Below are 27,448 nucleotides of genomic sequence, written 5' to 3' on the forward strand. Positions count from 1 at the left end.
TAGCGGTACACATAGTTAAGTTAAAAATCTGATTGTTGGAACACTTTTGAGGTTAAAGAAGGTAGAAACTCAATTTTCAATATTTTTACAGAAAAAAAAACATTTTCAAAATCATCTCCATCATTACAAAATAATGTCCAAAATTGCTTTAAACTGTAATTTATCACATTAAAACAATCCAAATATAGAATTTCTGTTTGAAATTTACACCCAAAAAAGTAAGCTATGTTGCTGAGCTGGTTATATAGATATAACATAATATAATATACGCTACATACAGTATATATTATGCTACTTATTTGATGTCTAATTTCACACTTGAAAAGATACGGTACTGATAACATGTAATTCGGATTTCTCACTTTTAAAAGCTTATTGAAACACTCTACGAATTAAAACTGATAAGATTAAAGTTATGATCACCTCAAACAGTAAATGTTTATTCAAGTTTGTAAAGTACCGGTACATTATCAATGTAAATGATAAAGAGTATAGAGATGATGATAACTGTGAAATGATTATATAGCAGTTTAAGGAGATGCATAAACTTGACGGTGTGACCTTTCATTTATTTTGATAACTCTAGTTATCAATATTAGTAATTAATTCTCCATGTTTTAAAATCGGTTACATAAGCAATCTCTGAATAAAGATCTATTCACTCTATTGGAAATGTCTCCAACGTAAAGCTAGAAAGACACGTGTTAGTTTTATAAACTTGACAATATTCGAATAACGACATAATGGCTTCAAAATTTTTAAATTTGTCTAACACTAATCGTGCAATAACAGAAACTGAGTTTCCAGTCTCACGGATTCATAAACTTGTTGCAGAAACCGAGGAAAGTTTTGTGAAGGTAATTTAAAAATTAGTATAAAATTCCTGCTGTTATATAGGCCTGAGTAAGGTAGAAATTTCCCATTTTCCAACCTACATTACTCAGGTGTATATTCTTGCAATATATTGTAGTAAGTTACTTCTTCATTATTTTCCTCTTAAAATTGAATGAATATAATCAAATTTTTCTCATTTTATGACAATGATAGATTAAATTACTATCTAATCACCAATACCTTCATTTGTATAATATTATCATCATCTCAAAGTTGGTAGGTATTTGAAATAGAGTTTGAAAGCCTATTATAGAAATATTAAGAGCTTGGAGTATCGTCAGTTTTTTATAGAAGTATTTAATAATTATCATCATAGTAATAGGACATACTTGAAATAACGGATAAAGAATTCAATATTTGAAGAGTTCGAAATAGAAATGAAGAATTAGAAGGGAATAAAACGTAAAAGCATACACCTAAAATAATAAGAAGATATATTTCGATCTTACCACATGAGCAATTACAAAAATGTATTGGTTTTCCTACTTTTCGACAATTAATTATTTCAAAATTTTCTACATTAATTGTATGTCTAGTCATTAAGGAAATTTCAAAGCTTTTTCAAACGAAATCGATCAATTTAGCCTAATCATTTTCAATACAATAGAATAGAGAATTTGAATTGGAGGAGAAAAATCTAACAGGATTTTATTGGAAACAGCCTTTTACTTTAAAATCGAATAGATGCTATATTAAATGTCAGAGAATGGAATTAAAAGGTTTTTTGTCATTTCCCAGAAATTTACTTTTTTGGACATGAGGTGTTTCTCAAATGACTGATTAATTTATTATTGATTAAATTTCTCAGGGAACTCAAAAATACGACTTCGAAGAAATTATAAGGGCTGACATTGGCGTAGCACAAGACCCAGATCATGGACCAATCACATTTGCCAGACAAGTAAGTTCCTTAAATTTTTCTTCATATTATATAAAAATTAATAAATTTGTATTCTTTTATTTAAAGACTTTTTCATAATGTGTCATAGACAATGTTTGGAATAAAATATTGACATTCCTCCGTTTACTGTAATGTAGCCACAAAATTGAGGTACAGAATAGAATAGAATAGAAAAATTAGTTTATTGAATAAATAAGTTCCTAAGCGAACCTCAAAGCGGCTGCTTGACAAGGTACCATATTATACGAAACATGTAAATTTAAATATAAATAAACATAATATCATTGAACTTTATTTAAACAAGAATTTACTTAACAGCTAAAATTATCATGATATTAATTAACTATAATTAATTGTTGGCTCAGCCCTCAAAAATCTCAAAAGTGTTATAATGTATAGTCAACCTGAACTTACATACAAAAAATAGAACGGAATGTATCACAACAATACAATATATTAGTAATGAATTAAATTATGCTACATCTAAAGTGTAATTATTCAACCAAATTTTCAAATTTCGTTTCAATAGGCGCATATTAACAAACTCAGCACAATTATCGGATGTATCATTGAAAGCGTTTGGTACAATGTAGATTAAGGTGTTTCTGGCTAAATTATTCGCAGTAAATGGTACAATAGACCTCTCATTCCTTGAATCATATCGATCAACTTTCATAACTAAATATTTTTTGCTGAATTACCTACTTACAGTAGTTAGACGGTTCACAAAGATGTTTTGCAGTTCCGTAACAAGAAATTTCATAGTTTGGAATTTCAAGATCAAGTCAGCTTAGATAGTTATTGATAAATATTGAGATAATAAATTGGTTGAGTTCTATTCAAAGAAAAATGGAAACAGATTAATTTAATTCGAATCAAATCAAATTATAATTTAATAAATAAATTACAAAATAATAATTACAAAGCAATTTAATTAAATTCGATATTCAACAATATTGAATTAAAGAATTTTCAACAAAGAATACAGTTAAAGAACAAGATACAAGAATATACATAAAACAACCTTTAAACAGAGAGTAGTGTTTGAAATAGAATAACTACCTAACAATAATAATTTATTGATTTGAATTCAAACGGATTTACAAATTGTGTGTGTGTGTTAAAAAGAGGTTTGTATGCATTACATTCATGGGAGAAATATTATTCTTGAGGACTTATATTTTGTTTATAGATGATGGCACTGGCTTGCTTGCCGGCATTGAGGAGCGACCCAATGTTCCCTTCAGATGTCAAGTCACGCGTTGAACAACTTTTGAATGATTGTCCAGGGAGGGGCTTAGGTAAGGTCATACTATGTTTATTGTATTGTATTGTGCTGACTGGCCTATATGAAATAGGCCCTATGTAGCCCTACCTGGGTTGTCAAATTGTGATATTCTATTGAGGCTAATATAGATATTCTATTCTATTCATAAGCCTCTATTCATAAGTCTAGAAGTTATCATAGATAAACTCTATTCCAGTGCTGTATTATTTCCGAATAGGAATTTCTTTCCATACAGTGAAATACATTTTTTCTAAACTCTTTCTTGAAGAAATCTATGATAATTCTATGAATGTTTTTATCATCTATGAGTCTCATTTTTATCTATAGCATTGAATAACATGAGAAACTCATTTATTTATTTTTAGAGAATCAATTTTTGAAATATTTTCAATTCCTATCTATTCAAATTCTATGAACGTTCTTATATCATATATAGGCTATGTGTCATTTTTATCTATAGCATTACCTAAATAACATGAGAAACTCATTCATTTTTTTGAGAGAGAATCAATTTTTTAAATATGTTATATTCCTATCTATTCAAATTCTATGAACGTTCTTATATCATATATGTGTCATTTTTATCTATAGCATTGAATAACATGAGAAACTCATTTATCCAGTTTGAGAGAACACATTTTTACAATATGTTTTATTCCTACCGTATCTATTCAAAATAGTTTCATAGTTTTGAAAAATATCAGCCTTCTATTATGGATTTTCACAATAAAAAAATATGAAAACTGGTCTTTCAAAATGAAAAATGTAATTGAAAATAAATGTCAAATTACTATGTTTAAGCTTTGCTTAAGAACTTACAATAGAGTTTTTGAATCTCTTCTACTTCCTGTTTTTTCCAGCGTAATGCTACAGTATTTTTTACTGGATTATTATAATGTGTACATTGTTATAGCAAGACTTAAAAGGAGCTCATTGCAGAAGATCAATGAAGCGAATCAGAAGTTTTCCATTTTAGAAATTTTAAGTTGAATTCAAATTTTATCATTTTAATTAAAAAGTATCTAGTGAATGGGTCCAAAATTATCAAAAATAGTACTGTATACTTATTTCGAAATTCCGAATTGATTTAAATCTAAATTTGGGAGAGGAATATCAAAGGGTTCACCTGTTTTTCTCTTCCAATTACAATTTTAATGATAAGTGATTTTGCACAAATGAATAAATAAACACTCGCACGCCTGCTCTTTAAGAAATCCTCTTTGAACTCATTAGACGATTAGACCAGTGATTTTCGAAGTTTACAATTTGAAATATTTAAGATTTCATTTGATGGAAAATATGCTATATGTTGAAAGGTTCTTATGTGGCGACATATGGGATAGAAGGAATAAGGAAACATGTAGCAGAATTTATTGAAAGGAGAGACGGCCATCCATCTAACTATGAAAATATCTACCTGTGCTCTGGTTCTGACTACATCTTAAGGGTGAGTATTTATAATAAGACTTTTGTATTACAAATTGAAGCCTACCTCAATATTCCTTCAAGTTTGATAACAAGTTAACTTACTACAACATTTGGAAGGTTATTTATCTAAGTGATGTAGCAAAATATGAGTGGCACAAATAGGATATATGAATAAATATATTACCGTATAATATAGTAGGAAGATACAGGGACCGGCATATTAATCTGACGATTTTTTAGTAATAATAATAATAATAATTTTATTAATGGAGACAACAGGATAAACCCATTTTGCCTCCTTCACACAATACAATATTGTTATGTTTGAACCATTGTCATTGAATAGGCGGGAATGTTGTACATCGACAGGTCTATTCTTGCCATTTCAGTAGCCAGTATGTAGTGGTCAAGTGAACATCAAGCGATTGTGATAGAAGCTTATTTTAAAAATAGTGACTCAGTTATTTTAACGCAGCATTTATGTCACAGACATTTCAATAATTTAAATCGACACGCGCCTGTTTCCAGTAGGAATACGATCTTGTTGTGGGTAAATAATTTCGGACAACACGTTGTCCGCTTTAAAACGAAACCAACAGGACGAAAACGAACCGTGAGAACGCCTGAAAACGCCTGAGTAGCTGTTACACGGTCTCCACAACGTTCAGCAGCGAAACATGCTGTTGTGCTAGCCATTTCTTATCAAAGTGTACGACGAATTCTTCATTCCGACCTAAAATTCCATCCGTACAAGTTGTTAGTGCAACAACTTAATGAAAATTATTGGGTACATTGTAAAGCCGCTTGCGAGTTCATTCTCGGAAATGTCCACCCCAGGCGGATTCCGTTATTCTTTCAAGTGACGAGGAACATTTTCATTTTCCGGGATTTGTGAATAAACAGAATTACCGTTATTGAGCAGCCAATAATCTACAGAACTAAAGGAAGTCATTCAAAGAGAAATTGAAGCAATTCCACAAGTGATTGATGATTGAGCGAGCAATGGCAAATTTTAGAATTAGGTTAAGTGAGTGTGTGAAAAGTAACGGGAATCATTTGGATGACATAATCCACAAATAAAAACTTTGTGAGTAATCTATTTAATTCACTATAGATTACAACATTTTATCTTCAATTTGATATATTATATGATTTAATAGATATCACTTGAAAATGGCATAAATGTCCGAAACATGTAGTGATAAAATATTTCAAAAAAAGGGTACTGAGATTTTTATTTTCTTTATATTTATGATTTAATTGTACGAAACAAACTTTAGTTATTATATCCCTCAAAAATCGTCAGGTTTTTATGCCGGGCTCTGTATAATTAAAATGTTTAAGATAAAACTGCCAGGTTTTAACTATAGAAAATAATTATGATATTATAGTATTATAATAATGATTAATAATGACAATGGAAGTAAATAATTTCTTTTTTGCAGCATATTATTCAAGCATTCGCAGTAGTGAGTAATGGCAAGCCATCAGGAGTATTGACACCCATTCCTGGACCCCCGCAGTATTCCTGGACAATCACTCAGCATCGAATGAAACCGGTATAAAACATCACAGATTTTTCTTTGGTTTTTGAAAATCGTGTTGAATCCTATGCAACTTCAATCAATGTTTAAAAAATTGTATTTAGTAATTTGATTGGTAAATAATTCATGCGTATGCCTATATGAGCAGTATTTTTACTTCGTTCCCTGAGGTATTTCGGTTGATAATCTACCGTCTATCTGCTCTCATTAAATATTGCATTAAGTATGGAATTTAGTGTTCCAGTATGAATATAATAAGTGAAGAGAATCTTCCTTTGTCTGACTGTCTCGAACGTCTTATATTTTGATCATATCTCACATATTTGAGAAAATTTTGGAATATGAGTCGAGGAAGGAAAACTATTGAATGTGCTTTCGGAATGGAGTGTGAGAAATTTCCTGTTTTGAATGGTCCAATCCGCGTCCACAACCCTGGGAGCGTGACATTCGTCATCAACGCGGCTTGTGACCTACACAATTCTGTGAGAAGACGAGAAGGCCTTCCCAACATGCCAAGTGATACAACTGCTGCTACAGGTGACCACGTCATGGTGCAGCCTCTACCAGAATACCAGACCAACTCTCGTCCAGCAGATCTCAGAGGCTATTTAGCGAACTACTTTCTTATCCCAGAAGCTTCTCTCCCCTGGCAGTGGAAATACGCGGCATGAGGTTGCCAGCTCGTCTGTTGTTTATATCTACTTGGTACAAGAACAACTGTACACAAACCGTTCACTCTGAATGAACTTATATGCATAAACCTCTGCTGACTAATTATTATTTCTATTACACCACCTCTGAACAGAATTTTCTATTCATTACCTACCTACAATAAAGTCAAAGTATAACCTCACTGCTTTCACCAACTATAGGCCTAGGAAGTAGATTCTAAAAAATAAATATATTAATAAAATATATATTTTATTTATATACCACAGTTAATCCAAATAAGGGGGAAAATAGAAATTACCTGTAAAAACCTTTAATAGTTGCTCATTTTTACACGTAACTAAGTCTGCAAAACTTTTTATTTATTTCATTTCCACAGAAAATAAAACTATTTCCACAGAAAACTACTTCTACAGAAAATAATGAGCCGCTATTTGTTTTTGTACTCCAATAACCTTTTGACTTGGCCCTCCATCCGAAGAAATTACAGGGTTGCCAAATCGTGTAAAATTGCAACTTTCTCAAATTTCCAATTTAACGTCAGAATTTGATGTAGAATATCATCCCCGATATCCCAGTACTACTAAAAAAGCATCAGGATTGAAGGATTAAAAGGAAATTCAACTTTTATGATAAAATTGGAAACATCGCGAAGATTTGTTTTTCTTTTGAATATCACTTTTCTCAGAAACATGGGGCGTCGTAATGTGTAAAAATGTTATATCAAATCAACGTGGAGAATGTCTCCTTTCTATTGGTGTCTGGATCATTTTTATCCGACCCATAGTTATTTTTTAATTAATGATTATGTTCGTCAATGTCGAGACATTTCGAGCAGAAAACATGAAATTTTCGACATGCTAGAAACTTTTTTGTTTCAAAAGATAAGTGGGTGGTGAGAGCGAGAACGTTTCTCAGAAATAATTGAAATTTTTTTCTAATTATCACACGTACTCGGAATAACGTATTTTGGCCTCTCAGGAGTTTCAAAGTCAAGGATAGCGGCTGAATGGTGTGCCACCATATGCTATCAATAGCTGGGATAAAGAAATTCAAAATATAGAACGACTAGCCGTCAGGCTCGCTTCGCTCGCCATATCCGTCTAGCCAGGGGGCTCCGCCCCCTGGACCCCCGACTGGATCGTCCAAGAATGAGATCAGCAGGCTCGCTTCGCTCGCCTGCATTTTTATCATATTATATTAGGACAATCCAGTCGGGGGTCCAGACTAAACGTCTGGCTAAACGGATATGGCGAGCGAAGCGAGCCTGACGGCTAGTAATATAATATTCCCAGGATTGAAGTAGCAGTGTCCAATCAATTTTTCCGCGATAAATGCATTTAAATCTTCAACTTGGTGCCAACCTAACAAAATCAACTCAACTTAATGCCAACCTGACAAAATTATTAATTTAGTTGCCAGTTAACAACTGTTTCGAAGAGGTACTCTATCTAGATTATAGTTCTATAGTAACATATGATATGGAAATTTCAATTCTAATTAAGAGATTGGGAGAAGAAGAATATACATGCTAAAAGACGAACTTTAAACCCTTAAAAACAACCCTTAGAGTTGAAATATTGCCAAAAGATTTCTTAGTGCGCCTCTAAGGGCCAACTGAACATACCTACCAAATTTGAACGTTTTTGGTCCGGTAGATTTTTAGTTCTGCGAGTGAGTGAGTGAGTGAGTGAGTGAGTGAGTCAGTCAGTCAGTGAGTGCCATTTCGCTTTTATATAATATAGATTGAAAAATTCAGCAACTGCAAGCCAGATGATTATAAATAGTGAAAATGACAACCTTGCCACCTCGCCTCGAATAATCCAAGCGGTGTTTCATTACAGCCTTTCTAGAGGCAATCAGCTGCTTGCGTTTGAAATAATTCAGTCAAATAATCTTGTAAATTGCCAGCCTTTAGCATACAATTTGGTACACAATGCATACCATGCAGCCGCTCTTCTAACTTTAAAATTCCAAAATACGATTTTCCGACTACTTTTGACAATAATTGAGAAAATAATTTCAATTATTTCTGCGAAACTTTCTCGCTTTCACCACCCACTTATCTTTCGAAACAAAAAAGTTTCCAGCATGACGAAAATTTCATGTTTTCTGCTCGAAATGTCTCGACATTGACGAACATAACTAGTAATTAAAAAATAACTATAGGTCGGATAAAAATGATCCAGACACCAATAGAAAGGAGACATTCTCCCCGTTAATTTGAAAAAAATTATTACGCATTACGACAACCCATGATTCTGAGAGAAGTGATATTCAAAAGAAAAACAAATCTTCGCGATGTTTCCAATTTTATCATAAAAGTTTAATTTCATTTTAATCCTTCAATCCTGATGCTTTTTTAGTAGTACTGGGATATCGGGGATGATATTCTACATCCAATTCTGACGTTAAATTGGAAATTTGAGAAAGTTGCAATTTTACACGACTTGGCAACCCTGTAATTTCTTCGGCCAAGTCTCAACTTATTTTACACAAACTATAGTACGATAATTCATTACCATAATTGAATTTCACCTCTGCAGCTCTGTAGTGTTATTATTTTTAATTTTAAGAGACAAGAATATTAATAAAATTGTAGCAATAACTATCTTTTACTGCTGATTGAATAAGATAAATTTTGAATTATTCGTTCAATTCAACAGGTGAGCTACAATTTGAAGTATGATGATAATGGCTGGTCAATCGACGTGGATGAATTGAAGAGGACACTTGATGAATCAAGAAAGTTTTGTTGTCCTCGAGTGATATTAATAAATAATCCAGGAAATCCTGCTGGTGAGTAGCAAAGAATCCTTGTCATTATTTTGTTTCTTTTTCTATAATCTTTTATTACAAAATTCTCTTATTTTTATAACGACTTTAGGTACTTCAATTTGAGACAAAATTAAAATCTTATATTTGTGAGAAGGTTTACATTTGACCCAAGGTTACCCTATTTTTTCTCTCTCTATCATTTTTTGATGATGTACTTGTTGTATGAATTAATAAAAAATAAAGATCTAAACCATAATTAATTTGGAAGTAATTTGACTGATGTATACTGAGGTACAAAATTATATTGGAAATTCTGTTTTTTATTTATTTTTACATTTAAAGGGGGTTTGCCAAATTAATTTTTAGTAAACAATTGGGTTTCTGTTTTTTACATTTTTGAATTCTCCCGGTCTTTCTGATGACAATGATATATAAAGGTGCGTACAGACTTTCGCTCTGCTCCGCAACCGAACGTCACTCCAGCAGAGCGATTGATGATCGACCGGGGAGCAACAGTGGTTCGACCGGGGAACGCGAGAAGATCTAACATCTTTCGTAACGTTCATGATGGGTGCGTGGGCGGTGCGACTGTGGTTCGATGGTGGTACGAGGGCGTACGAGGGAGGAGCGTGCTCGGTGCTGGTTGGAAGCGCGAATATGTGTACGCAGCTTAATATGCAGCTGTTTGAGCTTTGTTTTGACGAATAAAAATTTAATTTTTGAGACCTCCACACTGAAAAATTATTTCGATCAAAAATTATTTAAAGTTTTGAAAAAAATATTTAAAAAATTATTTTATGTAATACTGGAGAATGCCAGTGTCTCAGAATAGAGAAATAAAAGGGGAATAAAACAAAAAAATCATAGCTATATCTTTACTGGTTGTTGAGAAAAATGTACCTGAATATTGGAAATTTTAACATTGTTGGTATAGGAATTTGCGAACCCCCTTAAAATATACACAAATTATATGAATCTATATGATAATATCTCGATAAGAGCAATAACTTAATATATTTGAAGTTTCTTACAGGTCAGATACTCACAAAACAGAATATTGAAGATATCATAAAGTTTGCTTATAATGAGAAACTATTCATAATAGCTGATGAGGTGAGTGCTATTTATAACGTTATAAAATACATTTGAGGATGAAGTGATGCTTGGAATGATATGAAAATATTTTCCAAGATAGATTTCTCGCTATCAAGCAGTCTTTGGCCACAACTATACGAGCTGAATTTTTTAGCTCGTCAGCCGGATGTATTGTCACTTATGGGGTAAACTATACGAGTGTAATAGACGCTCCCCATAAGAGGCCATGCATTCTGAAGACGCATGCGAAACAAATTCAGTGCGTCAGACACCCTTAGGCTGGTCACACACCGATTAGTCAAGACAAGACTAGTCACGTTTAGTCACAATACTTTATATTGCTGCTTATGACGCAACACACACTGATTAGTCATTGCAATTAGACATGACTCCATAAGCAACTATGTGAAGTATTGTGACTAAACGTGACTAGTCTTGTCTTGACTAATTGGTGTGTGACCAGCCTTATAGTTTAGGTACTAATTCTCAGATTTGACAATATTATTTTCTCAAAATAATTACCGTACGTTTGGTAGATGAGTCCAATATAAAACAGTTGAATAAGGTGAATCTAATTGAATTCTTATAAAATTGACACCTCAATATTGCTTCTTTCAAATTGTAATTGTCTTAAGACTCTGGAAGCAGTTTATTGTGTATCTTAATGCACGAAAAAAGGTTCTGGCACTGATAGAAATTATACCATATTTATTGATAGGTTAAAACAGGAAATACGGTACCGGTAGATAATTTACTTAGGTAGGTACTGTATACATGAATTCTAGGCATCTGTCTTCAGATTTGTATGGGATAAAATGAAGATGAGGGATGAGAGGTTTATTTTTGATTGCCTCTGATTATCTATGATTTATTCAAAAATCAAGGATTCCAATTCATAAAAGTGAGAAATTTTTAATAAAATGTTGATATTAAACGATAAAAATATCAAACGGAGGTAAATAAATGGTGTGACTTATAGCGAAGCCATAAGATTTCAACACAAGCATTGTTAAGGGGAGTCGGATTAAATTGGCCAACTTCAATGTAACTTTTTGAGATTTCCACTGGAGATAGACTCACAATTTTTTTCAAATGAAAGAATGCATCTTTATCTTCAATCTAATGGAAGGAATTTCCTCTAAAATCATTTTTTCTCTGAATACATTTTTTTAGAAAAATGTATGTTTTCCAATTATTTCAATGTATTTATTATCAATATCTCTGTCAATATTGAAAATATGATAAATCACCTCCATCACTTTGTAGAGTGATGCCTATTATACATGTCTGCAAAATTTCAAAGCTCTATCTTCAACAGAAGTCTCAAAAAAGGAACATTTATATGGAAAATATAGTTTTTCAGGAATCGCATTCAATTTTTCTAAAAATAATGTATTCAGAGAAAAAATGATTTTAGAGTAAATTCCTTCCATTAGATTGAAGATAAAGATGCATTCTTTCAGTCGGCCGACTCCCCTAATTCCTTATTCTTTGTTTTATCATGATGTTATATCTGTTATGGACAAATTTCAATGCAAGATAACTTATTACTATTGTATTCTTATATAACTTTAAAGTGAAAAAACACTCACATTCTTTGGTGTGGCGACGTGTTTCGTGCTGATGTTGCACATTCTCAAGCCAAACAGAAACTTAAGTTCCGTTTTTATTGTTATCTCTTCCAGGTTTATCAAAATAACATCTATTCAGATGAGAAAGAATTTGTTTCTTTCAAGAAAGTTCTTTGTGATCTTGGTTCACCATACGATGGAATGCAGATGGCCTCTGTTATGTCTACATCAAAAGGTATGATTAGTCTAATTATAATACGATAATTTTAAAATGTCTGTGAAAAATGATATAATTTTTACTTGGTGCATTTTCTTTGATTTTAAGTAACAGCCTTATAAAGCATAGCGTACGTGTTTGGAACTAGATGTTTTCAATAAGTTTCAACACAAGCATTGTTAAGGGGAGTCGGATTAAATTGGCCAACTTCAATGTAACTTTTTGAGATTTCCACTGGAGATAGACTCACAATTTTTTTCAAATGAAAGAATGCATCTTTATCTTCAATCTAATGGAAGGAATTTCCTCTAAAATCATTTTTTCTCTCTGAATACATTTTTTTAGAAAAATGTATTTTTTCCAATTATTTCAATGTATTTATTATCAATATCTCTGTCAATATCGAAAATATGATAAATCGCCTCCATCACTTTGTAGAGTGATGCCTATTATACATGTCTGCAAAATTTCAAAGCTCTATCTTCAACATAAGTCTCAAAAAAGGAACATTTATATGGAAAATATACTTTTTTCAGGAATCTCATGCAATTTTTCTAAAAATATTGTATTCAGAGAAAAAATGATTTTAGAGTAAATTCCTTCCATTAGATTGAAGATAAAGATGCATTCTTTCAGTCGGCCGACTCCCCTAATTCCTTATTCTTTGTTTTATCATGATGTTATATCTGTTATGGACAGATGCAAGATAACTTATTACTATTGTATTCTTATATAACTTTAAAGTGAAAAAACACTCACATTCTTTGGTGTGGCGAAGTGTTTTGTGCTGATGTTGCACATTCTCAAGCCAAACAGAAACTTAAGTTCCGTTTTTATTGTTATCTTTTCCAGGTTTATCAAAATAACATCTATTCAGATGAGAAAGAATTTGTTTCTTTCAAGAAAGTTCTTTGTGATCTTGGTTCACCATACGATGGAATGCAGATGGCCTCTGTTATGTCTACATCAAAAGGTAACATTAGTCTAATTATAATACGATAATTTTAAAATGTCTGTGAAAAATGATATAATTTTTACTTGGTGCATTTTCTTTGATATTAAGTAACAGCCTTATAAAGCATAGCGTACCGTACGTGTTTGGAATTAGATGTTTTCAATAAGTTTCAACACAAAACATCTCTAACTAAATAGCAGAAATTTATACTCAAAGGACACATAATATGTATTTCGGAATGAAGATTGAGTCCATGCAAAGAGGTAGGCTGAATGCTGAAGGACGAAGTTTTATCTTAAAAAGAGATATTTCGTCAGAAATATCACTGTCGAGGGATTACAGGCTAATGTGTTCTCCAGATAAGACATCAAAGTTGAAGTACGGTATTGTTGTACTATCAGTACCCTATTTTTATAAAAAAGAACATAAAAATACAAAATGATTGGTCTTTTTTAGGTTACTTGGGCGAATGTGGAGCAAGAGGAGGATATTTTGAGTTGCTAAACGTTGATGCTGAGGAGAGATACGTTCTGTACAAATTGTTGTCGTCGAATACATGTCCAAATGTTGCAGGACAGGTAAATTATCCTGCTTTTTTATTTCAAATTATAGAAAATGTTGATATTTATATAACTACTAGCCGTCAGGCTCGCTTCGCTCGCCATATCCGTCTAGCCAGGGGGCTCCGCCCCCTGGACCCCCGACTGGATCGTCCAAAAATGAGATCAGCGTGCTCGCTTCGCTCGCCTGCATTTTTCATTTGAGAATGCTTCATTCCATCAGAAAGTCAAAGTACTGAGAAAACGCAGAAAAGCTGAGAAAAACGCTGATTTTGGGCGTATCTTTGATGAAATATTAAAGTCACCTCATCACAAAATTTTTAGATCTTAGCTAAACCTCTGTACCAAATTTTAACATTTTCTGTCTATTACTTGATGAAAGAACTGAGAAAACGCAAAAAACGCTAATTTTGGGCGTATATTTGACGTTATTGCAAATTCCTTCTAACACAACATTATTACACCATAGCTGAGCTTCTGTACTAAATTTGAACAATTTCTGTTCATTTGTTCTCGATAAATCTGAGAAAAAGCAAAAAATCGCTGGAAAAACGCTAGAATTTCTCTAGAATCTTTAGAATTTTTTTCAAATCCGTTCTCAGTGCGTCTCTAAAGTGCCAACTGAATATACCTACCAACGTTTTTACTCAGGGGGTAAATTATAACATCATTGGGTTGATTGCAAATTGTTATTCATCAGTTGTATCTAGTATGCAAACATTGAATTTAAGTTGTTTCAGTATTCTCCATCAGTATTTTGTGAGAAATATATAAATTACTGTATTATAAAAAAGTATTATTATTTTGGGCGTATCGTTGACGTTATTGCAAATTCCTTCTAACACAACATTATTACACCCTAGCTGAGCTTCTGTACTAAATTTGAACATTTTCTGTTCATTTGTTCTCGATAAAGCTGAGAAAACGCTAAAAAAACGCTGGAAAAACGCAGATTTTGGGCGCATCTTTGGAATTTTTTTCAAATCCGTTCTTAGAGCGCCTCTAAAGGGCCAACGGAGTATACCTACCAAATTTGAACGTTTTTGGTCCGGTAGATTTTTAGTTCTGCGAGTGAGTGAGTGGAGTGCCATTTCGCTTATATATAGATAATAGTGCAGTATAAGACGTTTCTTAAAAGGCGCTGTTTCTACTCAGTGGGTAAATTATAACATCATAGGGTTGATTCAAAATAATTGTTATTCATCAGTTGTATCTATAGTATGCACACATTGAATCGAACTTGTTTTCAGTTCTCCATCAGTATTTTGTGAGAAATATAAATTACAGTATTGTAAAAAAGTATTATTATTCTAGACTTTAAGTGTACTAGACCAATACCTACTATTACAATAGGTAATAGTAGGTATTGACTAGACTGTACTGTACTAAATTAGACTATGTAGTGTCGTCGAAAATAGTTCAAACCTGATTATTATTCTCTTTCAGATATACGTCGAAAGCTTGGTTAACCCTCCACGCAAGGGAGATCCTTCTTATGAACTATTCATAAATGAAAGAAATAAAATAATGTCGTTGCATAAATCAAAAATTGAATTAATCACTGAAAATCTTAAAGGAATAAAGGGAATCTCATCAATAAAACCAGAAGGCGCTCCATACATTTTTGCACAGGTAGAGTATTTGAAGAAGTTGATAATACTGTATTATAATATTTTCTTCAGAAATTAACCTTTTGGTTTATAATCATTCATAAAAATATCAATTCTTTATTCTTGATTGATTCATACAATAAGTATGTTATCAGAAATGATAGGGAGAGAAAAAATAAGGTAACCTATATAAAAGAACAATAATTATAAAGAACACATCATTTAAATATATATATCAATCTTTGGTTTGTCAATAATCAGCTTCCCACCATACCGGAAACCTCAAACTCATGGAATAAAATAGACAATCTTCAGTAAGTTAAACAATCCAAAGATTATAAAATTGAGAGAAAAAGGCCTGGAGCTAAAAACATGATATAATGTTTTAGCATTTGATTTTCACTCTATTTGAATTGAAGAAATTATATATTTTCAGATAAAATTAAAACTCATTCCACATTCTAAATACAACTTGAATTTCTTTCCAAGACAAATTATTTACATTCAAATTCATTTACAGATGGAAATTACTGAGATATTGCAATTATTCAAATGCTAATGAATATTATTAAACGAAAATCCAAATTAAATGCTGTAAATCACCCCGAAGACTTCTGCTACTGCAAATATTCACAACAGGGTAACTCATCGATTTTCCATCTAGCTGTTTACCCTGTTGTCAATATTCGCAGTAGCAAAAAACTTCGGGGTGATGTACAGCATTTAATTTTGATTTTAGTTTAATAATATTTATTTTCAAATTTATTTGTTTTATAGTGTTTCAATTTTCTGTTAGTATAACAAATATGGAAAATATAATAAATTCAAATTTGATTTAAACCTTTAGGCTATGTGGACAATAACAAACAAAATACACCAAAAAACAATTACAAAATAGAGATATTTTGTACATATTCATAGATAGTGTCTCCTATTCTTCACAGATGGAAGTACCACCGAAGGCTGTAAAGGAAGCTGAGAGACAAAGTATATGTCCTTCAGAAATGTACACAACTAAATTACTGAGAAGTACTGGAATATGTGTTTCTCCAGGATTAATTTTCGGTCAGATACCAGGAAGGTATTTCTTCAGGCAAGTATCAATTAAAATAATACGTATGAGATTATCACGGAACTGGATAAATTATCATATGGGATACAAATTCAAACGTGAACTGAGTTTATTAACATAAGTGAGTTTTTAATCTTGGAGAAAACAAATAACATTTTTTACTTTCCTTGCCCTTTTACCATAGGTAAGGAAAGTATTGCTTTCCGAAAAAAATTAAGGTACCCCAATTTATAAATTTCTATACGTTTCAAGGTCCCCTGAGTCCAAAAATGTGGTTTTTGGGTATTGGTCTGTATGTATGTGTGTGTGTGTATGAGTGTATGTGCGTCTGATGATATCTCATCTCCCAATTAACGGAATGACTTGAAATTTGGAACTTAAGGTCCTTACACTATAAGGATCCGACACAAACATTTTCGATCAAATGCAATTCAAGATGGCGGCTAAAATGGCGAAAATGTTGTCAAAAAGAGGTTTTTTTGCGATTTTCTCGAAAACGGCTCCAACGATTTTGATCAAATTCATATCTAAAAAAGTTATTGATAAGCTCTATCAACTTCCACAAGTGTCATATATGTAAACATTTCAGAAGCACTGCACCATCTATGCAAAGTTCGATTTTAGATTTCCAATTATCAGGTCTCAAATATAATTTAAACGAAAAAATTCGAGTGGAAAATATTGAGCATAAAAATCTCTACAATTAATGTTCAGTGGCATTTCCACCTAAAATTGAAAATAAGCTCGAAATTCGAGAAAATAAGATTATTAAATTGCAAACTGTTGGCAACTGTTGATTCTATTGAATCATTCACTAGGAAGAGATAGCAGACTTCGTGTGTCTGCAGCGCTATTGTCCTGCCACCAGCTGGCTCAGATCTTAGAAAAGTAGACTTGAGATGCGCGTGAGCACTAACGTCAGGTGATAAATTTTCATAACGGAAAGGAAAGTTGTGTGAGTGCACCACACCAGATTTTTAAGAGTAAATTATGATTCAACCGTGAATTGTGATTCAACTGAATCAACTAGAACAGGTGACATCAGATACTTGCAGATGAAAAAACTGCGTGAGGTCTACTGTTGACAGAACTACTAGTGTTATAAAGAGCAAATAAAAAGACATATATCCATCTACCCATCCATCTATCATATACAAAAATTTATTATGTGTAAATAATATTTCTACGTGCAGTAAATCTGTACTCTAATGATTCTTTATTCTATTATCAATCTTTATTATTCTTTATCTATTTCAGGATGTCAGCTCTACTACCAAAAAGCAAACTGCGTTCTGTCGTTGCCAGAATTCAAGAATTCCACGAATCATTTTTGTTAAAATACAAATAGACATAGAAATACATCAGTGAAATACGAATGAAAATATTTTTGAACTAATACTTACACATGGATCGCAAGGTAAAATATAAATATTTGAAACTATGCATTTTTCAGTTATTTTCACCTGAAAAGCTATTCCACTTCCAATAGTAATTGTAAATCATGATTTTTTGTAGAATTCTGTAGTAACCGACAAGGTAGAATGCACTCTTTAGATCAGTGTTTCTTGGAGTATTGAAAATAGGAAATGAAATGAAAAATTCTCTATTAGGCGGAGTTAGGACTTCTAAAGCTGGGGTTACACCAAAGTTAACAAAATATTAATAACTTAATCTTTATAGATTCTATTAGATCGAACAGAACTTGACAAACACAAATGTTCATCATGTGTATGATAAGATATGTTCGATCTAATAGAATCTGTAAGGATTAAGTTATTAACATTTTGTTATTAACTTTGGTGTAGACGCAGCTCAAGTCCTCTCTACCACTCAACCTCGAAAATTATTGCAATTACGAGTATTGCAATCCTCTTTTCAATTTATTATTTATCAACTAATAGATAATTTATCAGGGTATGCCGAAGTTACTTGTTCTTGTTTACTGATTCACATATCAGTAAACATGTAGATTGAAGTGTATTATTCAAATTAGTAGTATTAGTATTACAGTAAATTCACAGCAGAATTATGAGAAATCCATTTATTCACTGAATAAATACAAAGATCGTTTTAAAAGTTACATTCACATATAACGTGAAAATTATTCAAGAATTTCTCTCTAGAGAAACTAGTATAATGTGAAATTCAAGCATAATCCTATACTATTAAACGAGCAATTTCTGTGTATATGATTAGATGTTTGGATGTTGATATGTTTGTATTTCACCGGATCTCGAAAACGGCTCTAACAATTCTCACGAAATTCAGAACATAGTAGGTTTATAATACAAAAATTTGATCGCACTAGGTCTCATCCCTATGAAAACTCGCTGTAGGACATTTTATTCATCCTTGGAAAAACAGCTGATAATTTCGTCGAGCTGTAGATGATGGATGGAAGTAAGTGAGCGAGTGCATGTGTGTGGGACTGAAACGAATTTATGACTCCGCTGTTGAACTTTTTTAATCATTCAATCAGGTACTTGGTGCCGGTTGTACAAAAGCCGGTTAAATTTCAATCCTGATTAATTCCAGTGGAACCAATCTGAGATAAGCTATCTTTTTTAAATTGTCTTCTCTGATTTGGTTCACGTGAAATTAATCAGGATCAAAATTTAACCGGCTTTTGTGAGAGAAATTTTTGCATTCCTCTGGGAATTAATCTCAATCCATTGTGATTAGATAGAACCTTTCTGTATGAACTATAAATATATTATAATTTCTTCTTTCGTAATAAATTTTATATGCTTTTGTACTCCAGAGCGGAGCTCGGTGCCCCGATATTATATGTTATGTACTCTTCTATGGATCTGTTTCCAACACACATGTTTTATTTATTAGCGGAAACAGGTCTGCAATGATTACAATATTGTAAGTCGAACATAAAATATTACTTAATAAAATTATAGTTTTTCAATTTGATGATTGATTGATTGCCTTTATTAAGGGCGGATTTAGGACTCTAGGTCCTCTCTGCCACACAACCCGTGAATGATGAAATGATCGAAAGAGGATTTTATGTTTGAGAATAAAAAAATACAAAATCAATTATAAACTTACAAATTCTAAAAATTGTACAAATAAATTATTATCCTATACTAGAAATAAGATTCAGGTACTGGCATTAACATAGTTACAAAGAAATCAGTGACTGTCTGGAATTTAACTACTAATACAATGAATATTATAAATAAATTTGTATCAATAGATAAAATTATTTCAAAATTAATAATGTCAATCTAATTACTATCTGACAATTGAAATACCATCTCGAATGAGAAGTAAACTTTTTGAATAGAAATCTGATGTATTATATTATGATTAGTATCTTATTTAAGGTATAAATTCCTTTGAACAATTAATTACGACATAGCAGTCAGGTTAGCAATTACGACATAGCAGTCAGGTTATGACTGCTATGTCGTAATTAATTGTTCAAAGTGATTATTCAACAAGCAGTTCGTAATGGAATCAAACATTGAAGAGTATAAATTCCTATTTAAAAAAATCTCTTTTGAGATTTAGAGCATACTGGGAATGGCTTTCAGCGGTTCAACAATTAAAGTGATGAATTACTGTTATTAATATCACCTATATAGTTGATGATTCATCTTCATTAATACTGCCTTCAACACATATTTATGCGAACCCTAGTGTGACAAAAATCTAGTCGACAAGAAACAGAATTATCGACACTTCTTCCTACTATAGCAGTAAAAGAACTTAAAGTTCCAAAGAGAGGACTTTATGAATATTATCAACAGTACTCTGATGGTTTCAGGCAAATCACACTGTGACATTTTTGTTCACTTTAAATTGATGTTTCTCGGTAGAAATTGTTGAGAATCACAGAGATCCATGTTGATTTATGGCTAAATTCAGTCATCATCTAACCTCTGCCTGGCATTGCCTCTTGCGCCGAACTTTCGTTTCTTGAACGTGGTTGAACCAGCTGAGTCATCGATACTTGTTACTTTCTTTTCTTTGAATTTTATCTCCGGTTCTGTAATGGTTGGCACCTTGATCTCAATAAATTCCTGTTGAGGTAGTTGATAATCGATCGGTTCCTGTACCCTGAAACAGAAATGCAATCGCATTAGATAACAATCCACTGAATAAGAGAATGCAATCCTATCCTATTATACAGGGTTATCATAAAAGAACGGTGCGGTTTCGAACATTGTTTAAAGAAAAACCAAATTACTTACAGTTAATGTTTTTTATTCACCTAATTTGTCGTCTGAAACCGTTTTTAAATGATTAATAACTTTCAATAAGTGCGCCCTTAGTCGCTCGACAAATGCCCAAACGATAATAAATTTCTCTCTTAACATTCGATAACATTTCTTCGATTATGGTTGTCATTGGTTCTTTAATCCTGTTTTAAAGTGGTTCAGTTCGCGATTTCTTGTGAATAAACAATGTTTTTGAGGTAAATTTACAAGAAAAAATCTACCTGAACCACTTAAAAACAGGATCAATGAAGCAATGACAACCAACCATAATCAATAAAATGTTAGCGAATGTTTGGAGAGAAATTGATAATCGTTTGGATATTTTGTCGAACGACTAAAGGCGCACATATATTTAAATTTATCAATAATGTAAAAAACTGCCTGAGACGACAAATTAGATGAATAAACAACATCAACTGTAAGTAATTTGGCTTTTCTTTAAACCATGTTCGAAACCGCACCATTATTTTATGATAACTCTGTATTAAGCGAGCATTTTCTGTATATTTTTATATCTGGTTATTTATGTCCAACGGATCTCGAAAACGGCTCTAACGATTTTCACGAAATTTGGAACATAGTAGGTTTATGATATAAAAATTCGATTGCACTAGGTCTCATCCTTGGGGAAAAATCGCTGAAGGACATGAAAAGGATAATAATATTCATCCTTGGAAAAACAGATGATAATTTCGTCGTCTGTAGATAACAGAAGATGCGTGTGCCTGTGTGGGAGATCAGCTGTGTAATCAATCAGCTTACCTATCTCGCGAGAAATCTAGAAATTTTTTCTGTTTTCAAATATTTGGACTGAAAATTGGACCTGAATTTTAAAGTGTATGGAACATAACCTACTTTTTGGACCATTTATATAGTGTATAAATCAAAATCCGGGGAAGAAACAGTTTTGGGCTGTGCTTGTTAGTCCTTCCCCAATCATTTTGAAGAATTGTGTTCTGTTTATCAATAAATAAATAACGAGCGAAGCTCGGTGCCCTGATATTCAAATATAAAACGAATACAAAACCATCCAAAATCACGAGAATTAGAGGGTCGAATGTTTGAGATTGTCTTGCTTGCTCAATCGTACACACGAACGTATATTCTTTGTAGGGAAATAAAAATGAAAATCTGAGTACCCTTTTGCAAAATTTTGTACTCACAGCATGTTTCGGCTATGATGCCAATATCAAGTGATTACAAATAAATAATCAATAAATAATTGATTTATATTTAATCACTTAATAATGGCATCATATAGCCGAAACATATTGTGAGTAAACAATTTTTCCTCCACCTACTGTCTAAAGTACTTACTTTACTACCTGAAACATAATACTAAAGTGTCACATTTTCGCTCTCGGTAGTAAAAAACAGAAAAACTCCCTAGGGAGGAAAAGTGACTCCATTTAAATAACATGGGAAGCATCTCTATTTTAAAAACTTACATTTGAAATATGTTAGAAGGTCTAAGCTCAGATGAGGAAGCATAATAGAGGTGTCTGTCATTGAGTCAACTGAATTCAATACCACAACCAGAAATTTTATCAACTCATGAAATATTATGTTTTTATGATATTATATACTTACTATTAGTAGACGATAAAAATTTATACAAATTTTAAAATATTTTATTCTATTCAAAATACCAGCCAACAAATATTTTCCATCTACAATTCAAATCTGAAACGCGTGATCTGGAGTCAGCCATTTTTGATAGCCGCCCAGCTGATAATTGTTATAACTTTTGCCAATAGATGGCGCAATCGGCAGTGCCAATCAGACGACCGGTTTTTAGGTTTTAGATTTTAGGTTATGTTGTTAGGAAACATTGTCACTAATAACGTAAGTTATTAAAATGATTTGATTTGCAGTTTCTATAAAAAAATGTAGATGGAGAAAAAATGTTGAGTACATCACGAGCGAAAAATACTTTTTCCTACAGTTACGTTGAAAAGTGGCCATTGCTGCACTGATTACAGAACGCAAAGAATCACTTTTCCGCTCTAGTGCGGGAAAAATTTTTCTGCACTCCAGATTTGCAACATGGCAACGCAATAGTTATTTGTGCAACTAGTGCGCAAAGTGTCAGTTTGCTGCACCGAAAGAAACGTTTACGCCCGAGCCGTAGGCGAGGGCGGAATGGTTTCTTGAGTGCAGCAGAGGAACTTTGCGCACGTATTTCACATTAAGTTTTTCCTACAGTTACCATTGAATATGAAAAGTGGGTAATTATGGGTAAAATTGCCTAAAATCCATCGAATGTTTTTCTGTGTAATTTTATTATTGATAAAAACCTTAATCCTAAAATCCTAAAGTCCTCGTTGTCCTTGGTTATAATATATAATGAATAATAATTTGCGCGTTGTGCTTCGTTGCACCTCTGCTCACTATAGCAGCCCAGTCACTGTTACCAACTTCATTTTCATTTTGCTGCACTGTTGCTCCATATAACCTACTAAGTATTTTGCGTTGCCATGTTGCAAATCTGGAGTGCAGAAAAATTTTTCCCGCACTAGAGCGGAAAAGTGATTCTTTGCGTTCTGTAATCAGTGCAGCAATGGCCACTTTTCAACGTAACTGTAGGAAAAATACTTAGTAGGTTATATGGAGCAACAGTGCAGCAAAATCAAAATGAAGTTGGTAACAGTGACTGGGCTGCTATAGTGAGCAGAGGTGCAACGAAGCACAACGCGCAAATTATTACATTATATATTATAACCAAGGACAACATTTTCATTCAATTTGACAATAAATTAAGGTTTTTATCAATAATAAAATTACACAGAAAAACATTTGATGCATTTCAGGCAATTTTACCCATAATTACCCACTTTTCATATTCAATGGTAACTGTAGGAAAAACTTAATGTGAAAATACGTGCGCAAAGTTCCTCTGCTGCACTCAAGAAAGCATTCTGCCCTCGCCTACGGCTCGGGCGTAAACGTTTCTTTCGGTGCAGCAAACTGTCACTTTGCGCACTAGTTGCACAAATAACTATTTCTCTCTCAGGAAAATTGTTGCCCTCGGCTTCGCCTCGGGCTTCAAACGTTTTCCCACAGGGAGAAAAAGTCGTACTTTTCACTCTAGATATAAAAATAGCTATACTAAAGGGGTACTCAGATTTTTATTTTTATTTCTATTCAAAAGTAGTATTTGTAGGGGTATTCTTGTAATAGTGATAAGATAAAAATTGATTGTGAAGTGCATTTAGAAGAATAAAAAAGTGATTTGATTTGTTTAACAATTTGATTATTTTATTGACTTGCTATTAAATATTTGATATTGATCTGAATCTGAATCTATCAAAGTGATAGAGGTGGCACGAAATCATTCAACCTTTGTTCAATATCAATCCAAAGGCCGGGTTCGAGAATTCCAGCCCGGGCAAGATATTTTTCTCGGGCCACTCCCGTGTTTCGGATGGACACGTTAAGCCGTCAGTCCCGGCTGCCTAAAAAGTAGTCGTTAGGTCATGTCTGAGGCCCTGAAATTGATCAGTTGCGACCTGAAAACTCTGACACCAGACCTGAGCCAGCCAGGTCACACGATATTATTATTAATGCTTTTTTGGTGTCCTGAATATCTTTGACCTAACCAGTAGGTTTTGTGATTAGTCAAAAAAACTACTTGTGTAACCTCAATTCCAAAATTGAAATCGACTTCCAAAAAAACACCAGAAAACCAACACTTTCAGAAAACTTACAGTAATATGGTCGATTTATGTACAGTTTGTACACCTTCACATAGATATGTGGGTAAATATCGTCAGTGGTAAATGATCTGTGATTTTATTTAGTTGAATAGAATTTATTGTGAATGCAGGCAACCCAAATTTGGATAGAACCGGTCAATTCATGAACAACTTCACATAGGCACATGGGATTTGGCATTAGTACATGAACTGTGATTTTATTTAGTTGGATAGAATTAAATAAAAATTAAGAAATTGTTAAAAAATAGACCATCTCTTAGTATTTTTATTTAATATGAATAATTACCACAATATCAACTTCTCAACTACACAAAAATTAAATCGAATTTATTGTGAAAGCAAGCCAACCAAAATTGGTTAGTACAGAGTTTTATTTTTTACAATATTCTGTATTTTATTGATAGGAATACATGGGGTTTTAAGCTTTGTTGATTCAGTTATACTAAGTGAAGAGACTTGAGAATGTTGAACTGAAGTTAAGTTCAGTTTAGAACTCGAGAATTAAGGGCAAGCTACAAGAAGCGTTTTTGCACTGGCGGCGGACGAATCGGCAGGGTATGAAGTTCTCCGATTGGCTGATTATCAGCTGATTGGATTGGCGTTCGGGAGTCAGCTGATAATCAACCAATCGGAGAGCTTCTTGCCCTGCCGACTCGTCCGCCACCTGTGCAAAAACGCTTCATGTGGCTTGGCCCTCCAAGTTCAAATGGGCTGAGATACAGTGTTAGAGATGGGAAAGTAGCTCATCTGTATCTCCAATGATATTTTATTATTTACTAGAATTAATTCTTGAACTGCTTTATTAGAACTGATTTTAGTAATCAAACAAGTTGTGTGAGTCAATTAATTATAGATTCTTATTCAATTAACTGTTTTACGAAAGGCAAGAGATATGGAATAAGAATATAGAATATAGAGAGTGAGTCATATGCATGGGAACCCTTCAATAAATTGGAGACTGTTGTAGATATTCATATAATACTGTAACTTTAAAGTAAAATTTTATCAATTATTTCTTTAAAAACTCAAACTTCAATCAGACGTCATTTTGAATAAAAGTATCATAGAACATTTTTATTGATGTCATCTTTATAGTTTTGAGAAGGCCTTTGAAATGAAGTATCACACAATGGGTGTTCAAAATATTTGAGTTACAACCCCTCATTTCTTTAAAAACTAAACTTCAATCAGCCGCCATTTTGGATACAAGTATCATAGAAAATTTTTGTCGATGCCATCTTTATTGTTTATAAAGGCCTTTAAAAAATGATGTACCACACAATGGGTGTTTACATTTAAAATATTCGAGTTACAACTTCTAAGTCACCCCCTTATGAGGGGTTGAAATTCAGTTGTACGTCGAAAGGTTTAGTATTTGACCAATATCTTATCCTGGAAGTTACAGTATTACATCTACAACAGTCTCCAATTTATTGAATGGTTCCCATAAATATGACTCACTCTGTATAGAGATATAGAAAGCAAGAATAAAGTCGAATAAATAATACATTTTAATGTTACCTAGTTTCAACAGTCTTCCATCCGCCATAAGGATCCGGCTTACAAGAAGGTCCCACACCAATATCAGGATGTGCTTCATCTTCTTCTTCAACTTTCACTTCGATTTTTCTTTTGCTTGGTTTGGGTGGTTTTTCTTTTGGTTCTTTTTTAATTGGTTCATCTTTCTTCTCAATTTCACTTGTAGTTTCATTGGTCTCCAAACTTGTAGCTTCACTTGCAGCCTTTGTTTGCTCCTCGATTGATACATATCCTTCAGGTGGAGCTTCCCACCGAGATTCTATTAAATGGTAAAATGGTAAAACATATAAACATAAAACATAGAAATAGTATATTGATACAATCAATCAGTGATCCCAAAATAATAATTTTCAATTTAAATCATATCAAAAGAGAAATAGTTGTCAATCTTGGGTAGAAAAAAAATTGATACATTGATAATAATTCATTTAATTGTATGGTGTAGCAATAAAATAATAAAACAATGGGATTTCAGTTGTTGCTTATCACAAACAATAATACACAAGAAAAAATATATAAAAAAAGAATTTATGAAGATCATTCAAATTCACTCAAATAATAATAATAATAACAATAATAATTTCATTAGCATTTGAATAATTGCAATATCTCAGTAATTCCCATCTATATAAACCAAATTTGGATAATACCGGTCAATTTATGAACAACTTCACATATGCACATTGGATTTAGCATTAGTACATAATCTAAGATCTTATTTAGTTGAATAGAATTTATTGTGAATTCAAGCCAACCAAAATTGGTTAATACGGAGTTTTATTGGATAATACTCTGTATTTTATTGATAGGAATACATGGGTTTTAAGCTTTGTTGATTCAGTTATACTATGGGAAGAGCCTTGAGAATGTTGAACAGAAGTTGAGTCCAGTTTAGAACTTGAGAATTAAGGGCAAGCTACAAGAAGCGTTTTTGCACTGGCGGCGGACGAATCGGCAGGGTATGAAGTTCTTCGATTGGCTGATTATCAGCTGATTGGATTGGCGTTCGGGAGTCAGCTGATAATCAACCAATCGGAGAGTTTCTTGCCCTGCCGACTCGTCCGCCACCTGTGCAAAAACGCTTGAAAAACGCTTCATGTGGCTTGGCCCTCCAAGTTCAAATGGGCTAATGGGCTACAGTGTTAGAGATGGGAAAGTAGCTCATCTGTATCTCCAATGATATTTTATTATTTACTAGAATTAATTCTTGAACTGCTTTATTAGAACTGATTTTAGTAATCAAACAAGTTGTGTGAGTCAATTAATTATAGATTCTTATTAAATTAACTGTTTTACGAAAGGCAAGAGATATGGAAAAAGAAATTAGAATATAAAGAGTGAATCATATGTATGGGAACCCTTCAATAAGTTGGAGA

At 32.6% G+C, this 27,448-nt stretch overlaps 2 protein-coding genes across 3 annotated transcripts in view; one reads left to right on the top strand and one right to left on the bottom strand.

Annotated features, from left to right (window-relative positions):
* Positions 1–451: 451 nt before the first annotated feature.
* LOC111044066 (alanine aminotransferase 1) lies at positions 452–18,025 on the top strand. Its single transcript, XM_022329127.2, has 12 exons — positions 452–857; positions 1,703–1,795; positions 2,988–3,096; positions 4,400–4,530; positions 5,957–6,070; positions 9,391–9,523; positions 10,536–10,615; positions 12,283–12,403; positions 13,797–13,918; positions 15,347–15,532; positions 16,455–16,603; positions 17,840–18,025. The coding sequence occupies exons 1-12, from the start codon at positions 744–746 to the stop codon at positions 17,928–17,930; spliced, it is 1,443 nt and encodes a 480-aa protein (XP_022184819.2). The 5' UTR covers positions 452–743; the 3' UTR covers positions 17,931–18,025.
* A 583-nt stretch (positions 18,026–18,608) lies between these two features.
* Positions 18,609–27,448, bottom strand: part of LOC111044065 (calmodulin-lysine N-methyltransferase) — a 59,337-nt gene continuing 50,497 nt past the window's right edge. The window contains exons 5-6 of one of the 2 annotated variants that reach the window (XM_039425342.1): positions 26,055–26,331; positions 20,017–20,656 (exon numbers count right to left, since the gene is read on the bottom strand). In XM_039425342.1, coding sequence (XP_039281276.1) covers positions 20,461–20,656; positions 26,055–26,331 — 473 coding nt within the window. In that variant the 3' untranslated portion in view covers positions 20,017–20,460. Of the gene's footprint in view, positions 20,657–26,054; positions 26,332–27,448 lie in introns of both variants that reach the window. The other variant, XM_022329122.2, reaches the window with a different exon arrangement.

Source organism: Nilaparvata lugens, chromosome 3 (genome assembly GCF_014356525.2).
Source record: "Nilaparvata lugens isolate BPH chromosome 3, ASM1435652v1, whole genome shotgun sequence".
In the NCBI taxonomy this organism is placed as follows: Eukaryota; Metazoa; Arthropoda; class Insecta; order Hemiptera; family Delphacidae; genus Nilaparvata; species Nilaparvata lugens.

Coding starts and splice junctions, on each gene's coding strand:
- LOC111044066 (XM_022329127.2), top strand. CDS start 744: ATGGCTTCAAAATTTTTAAATTTGTCTAACACTAATCGTGCAATAACA. Junction 1,796..2,987: donor CAATCACATTTGCCAGACAA/GTAAGTTCCTTA, acceptor TTTTGTTTATAG/ATGATGGCACTGGCTTGCTT. Junction 3,097..4,399: donor TTGTCCAGGGAGGGGCTTAG/GTAAGGTCATAC, acceptor ATATGTTGAAAG/GTTCTTATGTGGCGACATAT.